The 12,310-nt window shown below is 53.4% G+C and overlaps 1 protein-coding gene across 1 annotated transcript in view; it reads right to left on the bottom strand.

Annotated features, from left to right (window-relative positions):
* Positions 1 to 282: 282 nt before the first annotated feature.
* The window catches only part of LOC115122018 (ankyrin repeat domain-containing protein 50-like), a 31,027-nt gene continuing 18,999 nt past the window's right edge, over positions 283 to 12,310 (bottom strand). The window contains 3 exon segments of the mRNA XM_029651167.2: positions 283 to 2,537; positions 3,428 to 5,875; positions 5,878 to 6,951. Coding sequence (XP_029507027.2) covers positions 3,444 to 5,875; positions 5,878 to 6,951 — 3,506 coding nt within the window. The 3' untranslated portion in view covers positions 283 to 2,537; positions 3,428 to 3,443.

Below are 12,310 nucleotides of genomic sequence, written 5' to 3' on the forward strand. Positions count from 1 at the left end.
GTCTCTGGTCTGTCTCTGTCTCTGGTCTGTCTCTGTCTCCATCTCTGGTCTGTCTCCATCTCTGGCCTGTCTCTGTCTCTGGTCTGTCTCCGTCTCTGGTCTGTCTCCATCTCTGGTCTGTCTCTGGTCTGTCTCCATCTCTGGTCTGTCTCTGTCTCTGGTCTGTCTCTGTCTCTGGTCTGTCTCTGTCTGTCTGGTCTGTCTCTGTCTCTGGTCTGTCTCCGTCTCTGGTCTGTTTCTGTCTCTGGTCTGTCTCTGTCTCTGGTCTGTCTCTGGTCTGTCTCTGGTCTGTCTCTGTCTCTGGCCTGTCTCCGTCTCTGGTCTGTCTCCGTCTCTGGTCTGTCTCTGTCTCTGGTCTGTCTCTATCTCTGTCTCTGGTCTGTCTCTATCTCTGGTCTGTCTCTGTCTCTATCTCTGGTCTGTCTCCATCTCTGGCCTGTCTCCGTCTCTGGTCTGTCTCCATCTCTGGCCTGTCTCCATCTCTGGTCTGTCTCCATCTCTGGTCTGTCTCCATCTCTGGTCTGTCTCTGGTCTCTCGCTGTCTCTGGTCTGTCTCTATCTCTGGTCTGTCTCTGGTCTGTCTCTGTCTCTGGTCTGTCTCCATCTCTGGTCTGTCTCTATCTCTGGACTGTCTCTGTCTCTGGTCTGTCTCTGGTCTGTCTCTGTCTCTGGTCTGTCTCTGTCTCTGTCTCCATCTCTGGTCTGTCTCTGGTCTGTCTCTGTCTCTGTCTCTGTCCATGTTAGAACAGCCCCGTGACTCCTGTCTTGTCTAAAGACTAACAAACAAAAACCGTCTGTCAGAGAATGAGTGCACAACTGATAAATTGTCGCTTATAGATCTGTAAGTCTGCCGGCAGTAACGTTGAAGGCGTCTGGCTTGTATTACTGAGCCAGCTAGAAAGATGAAGTAAGAAGCTAACATTAAACAAAGCCTACCTCATCAGGAGCAAAAATAGGCTACTAAGTTTTCATAGTAACTTTACTTTACAGAGAGCAGGCTAGTGAGACAGACAGTGATGTGGCACTCAGTGGTGAGGCTGAGGCAGACTACAATGCATTCAGGAGAAAGAAGAAGAGGAGGCAGACAGAGAGGTTAGTACAGTGGTTCCCAAACTTGGGGTCAGGGGCCCCGTGAGAAAATCTGTACTAGCCCTTATCGAACAAGCAAAAAATAAATATGAACGTCTCCACATGGTCTACCTTCCATATCGTCCAACATTAAAATGTAACCAACACAACTCTAAAAACGTCAGACATTTTCAGTTTGTCGCTGATGCTACGTGTCTCATATCTCCCCCTTTCAGAGGTATCACATTACAACTGTATAGCTAGTGGGCTAGGTGTTTTCAGATGGCCTGAGGTGAATGAAGCAGCCGAGGGGTTAATGATGGGTTGCTCTCCAAATAGCATTTCAAGGTAATGAGCATCACCCTTCCAGAACCGTACTTAAACTCATAACCCTAGTTACAGCCTTGGGTGGGACGACCAGAGGGTGGAGTGGAGAGATCCCTTCCTCTCTCATCTTCTCTGCTGAGAGTGGAGCGGAGAGGGTGAGATGACCAGAGGGTGGAGTGGAGAGATCCCTTCCTCTCTCATCTTCTCTGCTGAGAGTGGAGCGGAGAGGGTGAGATGACCAGAGGGTGGAGTGGAGAGATCCCTTCCTCTCTCATCTTCTCTGCTGAGAGTGGAGCGGAGAGGGTGAGATGACCAGAGGGTGGAGTGGAGAGATCCCTTCCTCTCTCATCTTCTCTGCTGAGAGTGGAGTGGAGAGGGTGAGATGACCAGAGGGTGGAGTGGAGAGATCCCTTCCTCTCTCATCTTCTCTGCTGAGAGTGGAGCGGAGAGGGTGAGATGACCAGAGGGTGGAGTGGAGAGATCCCTTCCTCTCTCATCTTCTCTGCTGAGAGTGGAGCGGAGAGGGTGAGATGACCAGAGGGTGGAGTGAGTGGAGAGATCCCTTCCTCTCTCATCTTCTCTGCTGAGAGTGGAGCGGAGAGGGTGGGATGACCAGAGGGTGGAGTGGAGAGATCCCTTCCTCTCTCATCTTCTCTGCTGAGAGTGGAGTGGAGAGGGTGAGATGACCAGAGGGTGGAGTGGAGAGATCCCTTCCTCTCTCATCTTCTCTGCTGAGAGTGGAGCGGAGAGGGTGAGATGACCAGAGGGTGGAGTGAGTGGAGAGATCCCTTCCTCTCTCATCTTCTCTGCTGAGAGTGGAGCGGAGAGGGTGGGATGACCAGAGGGTGGAGTGGAGAGATCCCTTCCTCTCTCATCTTCTCTGCTGAGAGTGGAGCGGAGAGGGTGAGATGACCAGAGGGTGGAGTGAGTGGAGAGATCCCTTCCTCTCTCATCTTCTCTGCTGAGAGTGGAGCGGAGAGGGTGAGATGACCAGAGGGTGGAGTGGAGAGATCCCTTCCTCTCTCATCTTCTCTGCTGAGAGTGGAGTGGAGAGGGTGGGATGACCAGAGGGTGGAGCAGAGAGATCATCTGCCCTGTAGAGCCATTATTCACTGTGAAAATGTACCTCGTCCACTTAGAACCTAAAACAGAGAATGCTGTCATTAAAATTCCAAACATTCCTCAAAAAATATTCCACATGAAAGGACAGGACACTGCAGACAGGACACTGCCGATAGGACACTGCTGACAGGACACTGCCGACAGGGCACTGATGACAGGACTATGCCGACAGGACACTGCCGACAGGACACTGCCGATAGGACACTGCCGACAGGACACTGCCGACAGGACACTGCCGACAGGGCACTGATGACAGGACACTGATGACAGGACACTGATGACAGGACACTGATGACAGGACACTGCCGACAGGACACTGATGACAGGACACTGCCGACAGGACACTGCCGACAGGACACTGATGACAGGACACTGCCGACAGGACACTGCCGACAGGACACTGATGACAGGGCACTGCCGACAGGACACTGCCGACAGGACACTGCCGACAGGACACTGATGACAGGACACTGATGACAGGACACTGCCAACAGGACACTGATGACAGGCCACAGTGGCTGCTGGTTTTATGGTTTGGGACGTGCCATCCTTGAGAGGCCACGTGTAATTGACCAATTCTGATTTTACATAAATCTGGTTTTACATAATACCACTGCAGACTTGACTTTCACTGTGCGGAAGATTAATATGATCAAATAAAAAATGGACCAAACGGACAGAAAGTACGGCCAACTGGAGTTCAGATAACGTCTGTTTTTGAGTAGGAGGTTAGTGAGAATTGATTTCTGACATAACAGCACTCTACACTCAGCATCTCCTGAAGACTCACACAATGAATGATTGCCTTCACACCTGGGTCCCTTAGTCCCTTTCCTTAATGATAGTGTTAAACTTTGTCTACTCCCTTTCTTCTTCTTTCCTCTTTCTTCTGTGATAGACAGGTACTCACCGTAGGTGTCAGTAGTTCACAGGGGCGTCTCTCTTTTGTATAAGGCAGCGCTGGTGGGCCCTTCAAACTGCAGCTTGATGGCCTGTTTCAGGTTGAGCTGGGGGTCCGTGGTCGTCATGACCACCATGCAGGCAGCAGATAAGGCACTACTGGACTTTATAGACATCTTCTGGTTCTCCTCCAGTGTCTCTCTCTGGGCCGGGCTCTGGAGCTCGTAAGGGTAGCCCATAGGGAGGCAGTTCCTGTTTTTGGGGCCATCTTGTCCAGGCGTCACCCCTAGAGAAGCCATAACAGAGTTCCACCTCCCCCCTTCGTACTGAGACCTCTCCTCCTGGATCAGGCTGGGGGGTTTATGTTTACTGGGATAGTCGAATCCTATTGGGTAGCCTTTGCAAGGCTGCTCAGAGTCATGTACCGTGGCCGTAACTGTGCAGAGGGTGGGTGGAGGAGGGCTGGCCTTAGGGCACTGGACCCTGCGGCTGCTGCTGTGCAGGCTGCCATGAGCGGAGTCTGAAGGAGGCAGGGTGGAATGGCCAAATCGGCTGCGGGGGAGGGAGTGCTGCTGGATCTGCTGGGTGAAGGACAGGCTGTCAGCGGGGACGGTCTGCACCGTGGCCAGGGAGTGGGCTGTGGAGGAGGATGTCTGGGAGCTCTGGATGGAGTGGAAGTGCTCAGCTGTGGAGCCTGGGGAGCAGGAGGCCGAGGCTGAGGAGGTGGAGACGCTAGCCTCGTTACTCTCTGAGCAGGTTGAGTACAGGCTCTTCACAGTGGATGACTTGGGCGACCGGGTGTTCGATTGGGGCAGAAGGCTTGAGTACGGTTTGGCTCCGTAGCTCTCCAGCATCCTGACGATGGTGAAGTGGCCCCGCTTTCCGGCTACCTTGACGGGGCTGCGGCCGTACTTGTCTACGTGGTCTGGGTTGGCCCCTCCCTCCAGTAGCATGGCAACGATGTTGGCGTGGCCCTCCTGAGCCGCGATGCTCAGTGCCGTGGCCCCCTGCTGTCTACAGGCCAGATCCACGTTGACCCCCCTGACCTCCAGGAGCAGACGACCAGGCGCCACATGACCCCGCCAGGCTACAGAGTGCAGGGGGGGTCGTCCCTCCCCATCCTGGGCATTAGGGTCCGCCCCATGGCTCACCAGCAGCCCCACCGCCTCCAGGTTGCCCTGCCAGGTGGCCACGTGCAGAGCTGTACGCCCCTCCATGTCTCGGGACTCCAAGGGCACGCCCCCTTTCTCTATGAGGAGGGCAGCCATGTCCAGATGTCCCTCCAGGACCAGGAGGTAGAGCAGTGGACGGCCCTCTGCGTCCCGTACGTCCGTGTCGGTGCCCCGCCTCATCAGTAGCTCCACCACCTCAGCGTGGTCCTCGAGGGCGGCGGCGCTCAGCGCAGAGTGGCCGTCGTACGCCCGGTGGTCAATGGGTGAACGGTGGTCCAGCAGCAGCCTCACCGTGCCACAGTGGCCCTCCTGCGCAGCCAAGATGAGGGGCGTCCGTCCCTCGATGTCCATCTCTCCGACACGAGCCATGCTCCCACTCTCCATCAGGATGGCACAGATCCCCCGGTGGCCCTCGCAGGCAGCGGCATGCAGCGGAGTCCAGCCCAGATCATCTTTATGGTTCTCATCCAGCCCTCGGTCCAGGAGAGCTCTGACCACCTCCACGCTGCCCTGTGCTGCTGCCAGGCTCAGAGCTGTACGACCCTCCCCATCGATGCTATCCACCGTAGCGCCCCAGAACAGCACCCTGCCCACTGTCTTAGTATGGCCCATGGCGGCTGCCGCCAACAGTGGGGTGACAGCAGCAGAAGCGGCGGCGGCATGTGGCCCGGAGCTCTCGTCTACGTCGGCCCCAGCCTCTAATAACAGTTCTACCACCTCCTCGTGACCTTCATACGCCGCCAGCAGCAGAGGGGTCATCCCATTCCGGTCCCTGTGCCCTGGGTCAGCCCCTCTCTCCAACAGCAGGCTGGCCACGTCTCCATAACCCTTGACCCCAGCTGCTGTGGGCACACAGAGGGCAGCCACGGACAAGGCAGTACGTCCGTCTCCATCGGCCAGGTCGACCTCCGCACAGTGGTCTAGCAGGATCTCTACTGCCTCCCTGTGTCCCATGTAGGCGGCAGCGATCAGCGGCGTGCGGCCCTCCCGGTCTGCCATGTCCACCTGCGCTCTGTAGTCCAGCAGTGTGAGGAGGATCTCCTCATGACCCCCCCAGGCTGCCGCCCTCAGCGCCGACCGGCCCTCCGCATCACACCCGTCCACGTCCGCCCCCGCATCTAGCAGCAGGTGCACTGCCTCAGTGTGACCCCCCCAGGCCGCAGACCGTAAGGCTGTCCAGCCCTCGCTGTCCGCGTGTTCCACCATCCTCACGGCGGCCTCTGGCTGCTGACCCCTGGCCCAGTCCAGCAGCATCCCCAGCACCTTAACATGGCCCTGCCTGGCAACAGCGTCAGGGGTGTCTGGCCCTGGTGGTCACTGATCAAAGGGTCAGCCCCTCGGGACAGGAGCAGGATGGCAACGTCGGCTGAGCCTGCGTGAGCCGCGCTGGCCAGCAGGGTGCGTCCGTCTGTGGGGTCGGTCCGGTTCACACTGACCCCGCTGTCCAAGAGCACCCTCATTGAGTCCTGCCTCTCCAGCACCCGCTGGATGATGGTCCCCCCTTGTCCTGCACAGTGTACCCCCGTGCTGGGGCCTCTGTCTGGGGCACAGGAGGGAGGGAACACCCCACTCTTCATCAGCAGCTGGAGGACCTCCTGCTTGACCAGGACAGGGGGCTGAGAGGCAGGGGAAGAGGGGTATGAGGAGCTAGCCAAAGGGGGCACATCTGCCCACAACAGCCATAGGGCCAGGAGGGCAGGTTTGTCCTTGTGCATGCCTGAGCTGATCAGGTGCGAGCCCATCTGACAGGTGTCCTCTGTGTTAAGGTGTGGGGCGCGCAGGGTGAGAGCCATGGCCAGCATGGTGTGTCCCTCAGACACGCTACACAGATACTTCTGGGTGCAGTACTTCACGTCCGTCAGCCACTCTGCAAAACTAGCGTGGAACAGGAGCTTGCTGCCTCCGGGCCCATCGATAAGCAGCGTAGACAGAGCCTTCAGCCTGCTCTGGAAGTCCATAGGGCTGAGGGACATGTCCTGGGTCCAGGTGGCGGTGTAGATCTCCTGGGTGGTGAAGGGCCTAGGGGAGGCCAGGAGGGCATTGAGGAGGGGCCTAACCTCAAGGAACAGGCACCTGGGGAAGAGTCTCTGGCAGAGCCACAGGTAGAGGCCGTTGAGGGTCCCAGGGATGTCTCGGATCTCCCGGAGACCCACCAAGGCCCCCGCCACGCCGTCTAGAACGCGTTCCAGAAACAGGAAGCAGCCGCCACTCTTGATGTGCAGCAGGTTGAGCATGTCGGCTGTCTCGGGGGTCAGCTGACGGCGGAGCGCCCCTTCCTGGTCCAGCCTCCGCAAGATGTACTGCTGCACGTCACGCACTGGGGCCGGCTTCCGCAGGTCATCCAGACACAGCTTACGGAAACCTGGAGGAGAGAGAGACAGAAAGAGAGAGAGGAGAGAGAGACCGAAAGAGAGAGAGGAGAGAGAGACTTATTGAAACTCACTTTGATTATTTTTCTGTTTTAGGAAGAGGTATTGGACTTCCCTGCAAAGACAGGTGTATAATGTGTATGGGGTAGCATTGAACTGCTGTCAGGCCAGAGGGATACAGTTGATGTTGGAAGTTGACATACACCTTAGCCAAATACATTTAAACTCAGTTTTTCACAATTGCTGATATTTAATCCTAGTAAAAATGCCCTGCCTTAGGTCAGTTAGGATCACCACTTTATTTTAAGAACGTGAAATGTCAGAATAGCGGTCGAGAGTGATTTATTTCAGCTTTTATTTCTTTCATCACATTCAAATCAAATCGAATCGAATCAAATCAAATCAAATTGTATTTGTCACATACACATGGTTAGCAGATGTTAATGCGAGTGTAGCGAAATGCTTGTGCTTCTAGTTCCGACAATGCAGTAATAACCAACAAGTAATCTAACTAACAATTCCTAAACTACTGTCTTATACACAGTGTAAGGGGATAAAGAATATGTACATAAGGATATATGAATGAGTGATGGTACAGAGCAGCATAGGCAAGATACAGTAGATGGTATCGAGTACAGTATATACATATGAGATGAGTATGTAAACAAAGTGGCATAGTTAAAGTGGCTAGTGATACATGTATTACATAAGGATGCAGTCGATGATATAGAGTACAGTATATACGTATGCATAAGAGATGAATAATGTAGGGTAAGTAACATTATATAAGGTAGCATTGTTTAAAGTGGCTAGTGATATATTTACATCATTTCCCATCAATTCCCATTATTAAAGTGGCTGGAGTTGAGTCAGTGTCAGTGTCAGTGTGTTGGCAGCAGCCACTCAATGTTAGTGGTGGCTGTTTAACAGTCTGATGGCCTTGAGATAGAAGCTGTTTTTCAGTCTCTCGGTCCCAGCTTTGATGCACCTGTACTGACCTCGCCTTCTGGATGATAGCGGGGTGAACAGGCAGTGGCTCGGGTGGTTGATGTCCTTGATGATCTTTATGGCCTTCCTGTAACATCGGGTGGTGTAGGTGTCCTGGAGGGCAGGTAGTTTGCCCCCGGTGATGCGTTGTGCAGACCTCACTACCCTCTGGAGAGCCTTACGGTTGAGGGCGGAGCAGTTGCCGTACCAGGCGGTGATACAGCCCGCCAGGATGCCCTCGATTGTGCATCTATGGCAGTTTGTGAGTGCCTTTGGTGACAAGCCGAATTTCTTCAGCCTCCTGAGGTTGAAGAGGCGCTGCTGCGCCTTCTTCACGATGCTGTCTGTGTGAGTGGACCAATTCAGTTTGTCTGTGATGTGTATGCCGAGGAACTTTAAACTTGCTACCCTCTCCACTACTGTTCCATCGATGTGGATAGGGGGGTGTTCCCTCTGCTGTTTCCTGAAGTCCACAATCATCTCCTTAGTTTTGTTGACGTTGAGTGTGAGGCTATTTTCCTGACACCACACTCCGAGGGCCCTCACCTCCTCCCTGTATGCCGTCTCGTCGTTGTTGGTAATCAAGCCTACCACTGTTGTGTCGTCCGCAAACTTGATGATTGAGTTGGAGGCGTGCGTGGCCACGCAGTCGTGGGTGAACAGGGAGTACAGGAGAGGGCTCAGAACGCACCCTTGTGGGGCCCCAGTGTTGAGGATCAGCGGGGAGGAGATGTTGTTGCCTACCCTCACCACCTGGGGGGCGGCCCGTCAGGAAGTCCAGTACCCAGTTGCACAGGGCGGGGTCGAGACCCAGGGTCTCGAGCTTGATGACGAGCTTGGAGGGTACTATGGTGTTGAATGCCGAGCTGTAGTCGATGAACAGCATTCTCACATAGGTATTCCTCTTGTCCAGGTGGGTTAGGGCAGTGTGCAGTGTGGTTGAGATTGCATCGTCTGTGGACCTATTTGGGCGGTAAGCAAATTGGAGTGGGTCTAGGGTGTCAGGTAGGGTGGAGGTGATATGGTCCTTGACTAGTCTCTCAAAGCACTTCATGATGACGGAAGTGAGTGCTACGGGCGGTAGTCGTTTAGCTCAGTTACCTTAGCTTTCTTGGGAACAGGAACAATGGTGGCCCTCTTGAAGCATGTGGGAACAGCAGACTGGTATAGGGATTGATTTGAATATGTCCGTAAACACACCGGCCAGGTGGTCTGCGCATGCTCTGAGGGCGCGGCTGGGGATGCCGTCTGGGCCTGCAGCCTTGCGAGGGTTAACACGTTTAAATGTCTTACTCACCTCGGCTGCAGTGAAGGAGAGACCGCATGTTTTCGTTGCAGGCCGTGTCAGTGGCACTGTATTGTCCTCAAAGCGGGCAAAAAAGTTATTTAGTCTGCCTGGGAGCAAGACATCCTGGTCCGTGACTGGGCTGGATTTCTTCCTGTAGTCCGTGATTGACTGTAGACCCTGCCACATGCCTCTTGTGTCTGAGCCGTTGAATTGAGATTCTACTTTGTCTCTGTACTGACGCTTAACTTGTTTGATAGCCTTGCGGAGGGAATAGCTGCACTGTTTGTATTCGGTCATGTTACCAGACACCTTGCCCTGATTAAAAGCAGTGGTTTGCGCTTTCAGTTTCACGCGAATGCTGCCATCAATCCACGGTTTCTGGTTAGTGAATGTTTTAATCGTTGCTATGGGAACGACATCTTCAACGCACGTTCTAATGAACTCGCACACCGAATCAGCGTATTTGTCAATGTTGTTATCTGACGCAATACGAAACATATCCCAGTCCACGTGATGGAAGCAGTCTTGGAGTGTGGAGTCAGCTTGGTCGGACCAGCGTTGGACAGACCTCAGCGTTGGAGCATCTTGTTTTAGTTTCTGTCTGTAGGCAGGGATCAACAAAATGGAGTCGTGGTCAGCTTTTCCAAAAGGGGGGCGGGGCAGGGCCTTATATGCGTCGCGGAAGTTAGAGTGACAATGATCCAAGGTTTTTCCACCCCTGGTTGCGCAATCGATATGCTGATAAAATTTAGGGAGTCTTGTTTTCAGATTAGCCTTGTTAAAATCCCCAGCTACAATGAATGCAGCCTCCGGATAAATGGTTTCCAGTTTGCAAAGAGTTAAATAAAGTTCGTTCAGAGCCATCGATGTGTCTGCTTGGGGGGGGATATATTGGATGCAATATATCCCCCGCAAGCTCTGAACCTTTATACCGGATCATCGTAAATAGCTAGCTGCAATCCGAGTGGCTACTCCTGGCTAACGTCTCTGTCCCAGAGCAAGCACCAGTTAGCCTGGAGCTAGCCTCGAGCTAAGCCCATCTCCCGACTAGCCGAAGAGGTCCAAAAATACCTAATTTGCCAAATGGCCTGGACCCTCTACTGACCCTCTACTGCCGACACGGAGCCCCGCCGATCCATCACGACTGGTCCGCCGACATAATCGTCCGAGGGGGTTTCAACAGGCTTTTCCGCTGCGACATCGCCAAAGATCCATCTGCTGGCCAAGGCCCGCGAGCTTTCTGAATCGCTGTATCTCCAGCTCACCGCATGAAGAGGAATAAACAGACTCACCCCATCGCGACGTCCCCAAAGGTTAACTCTCTAGCCCTCGCTATCTCCCTGCTTGCTAATTCGGCCTGCTAACGGCTAGCTTGTCAAGCTCCGGTCCGCTAACTGCTACCTTGTCTAGCTCGGGCCTACGAACTGTTAGCTTGTTAGCACAGGCCTGCTAACCGTCTGAACCACCGCGTCCCAATCACTCTCTGACCCCATTTACTTTCTATCTCTTTTTGATTTTTAATTTGTTTATACCTTCCGGAAACCTGCCTCACCCAATGTGATACGGAATCGCTATTACTTTTACTCTTATTTTTATTTTTATGACACACTCAAGAACCTCCAGACGCTAACCAGCTAACTAGCTACAAGCTAGTTAGTCATTGTTAGTTTTTTTAAAAACCTGGATAACACTCGCCAGCCCAGCCCCCCTGCCCATCCACCGCTGCCCCCTGGACACTGATCTCTTGGCTACATAGCTGACGCACGCTGGACTGTCCATTAATCACGGTACTCCTTTCTGCTTGTTTGTCTTACCTGTCGGCCCAGTTGCCTAGTCAACGCCATTTTACCTGCTGTTTGTTGTGCTAGCGGATTAGCCTCGCCTACTGTTTTTAGCTAGCTTTCCAAACTCAACACCTGTGATTACTGTATGCCTCGCTGTATGTCTCTCTCAGATGTCAATATGCCTTGTATACTGTTGTTCAGGTTAGTTATAATTGTTTTAGTTCACAATGGAGCCCCTAGACCCACTCTGCATAACCCTGTTACCTCCTTTGTCCCACCTCCCACACATGCGGTGACCTCACCCATTACAACCAGCATGTCCAGAGATACAACCTGTCTCATCATCACCCAGTGCCTGGGCTTACCTCCGCTGTACCCGCACCCCACCATACCCCTGTCTGCGCATTATGCCCTGAATATATTCTACCATGCCCAGAAACCTGCTCCTCTTATCCTCTGCCCCCAACGCTCTAGGCGACCAGTTTTGATAGCCTTTAGCCGCACCCTCATACTACTCCTTCTCTGTTCTGCGGGTGATGTGGAGGTAAACCCAGGCCCTGCATGTCCCCAGGTACCCTCATTTGTTGACTTCTGTGATCGAAAAGCCTTGGTTTTATGCATGTCAACATCAGAAGCCTCCTCCCTAAGTTTGTTTTACTCACTGCTTTAGCACACTCTGCTAACCCTGATGTCCTTGCCGTGTCTGAATCCTGGCTCAGGAAGGCCACCAAAAATTCAGAGATTTCCATACCCAACTATAACATCTTCCGTCAAGATAGAACTACCAAAGGGGGCGGAGTTGCAGTCTACTGCAGAGATAGCCTGCAAAGTAATGTCATACTTTCCAGGTCCATACCCAAACAGTTCGAACTACTAATTTTGAAAATTACCCTCTCCAGAAATAAGTCTCTCACTGTTGCCGCCTGCTACCGGCCACCCTCAGCTCCCAGCTGTGCCCTGGACACCATTTGTGAATTGATCGCCCCCATCTAGCTTCAGAGTTTGTTCTGTTAGGTGACCTAAACTGGGATATGCTTAACACCCCGGCAGTCCTACAATGTAAGCTAGATGCCCTCAATCTCACTCAAATCATCAAGGAACCCACCAGGTACAACCCTAACTCTATAAACAATGGCACCCTCATAGACGTCATCCTGACCAACTGGCCCTCCAAATACACCTCCGCTGTCTTCAACCAGGATCTCAGCGATCACTGCCTCATTGCCTGTATCCGCCACGGAGCCGCAGTCAAATGACCACCCCTCATCACTGTCAAACGCTCCCTAAAACACT

The sequence above is a fragment of the Oncorhynchus nerka genome, linkage group LG1 (assembly GCF_034236695.1).
Source record: "Oncorhynchus nerka isolate Pitt River linkage group LG1, Oner_Uvic_2.0, whole genome shotgun sequence".
NCBI classification, from domain to species: Eukaryota; Metazoa; Chordata; class Actinopteri; order Salmoniformes; family Salmonidae; genus Oncorhynchus; species Oncorhynchus nerka.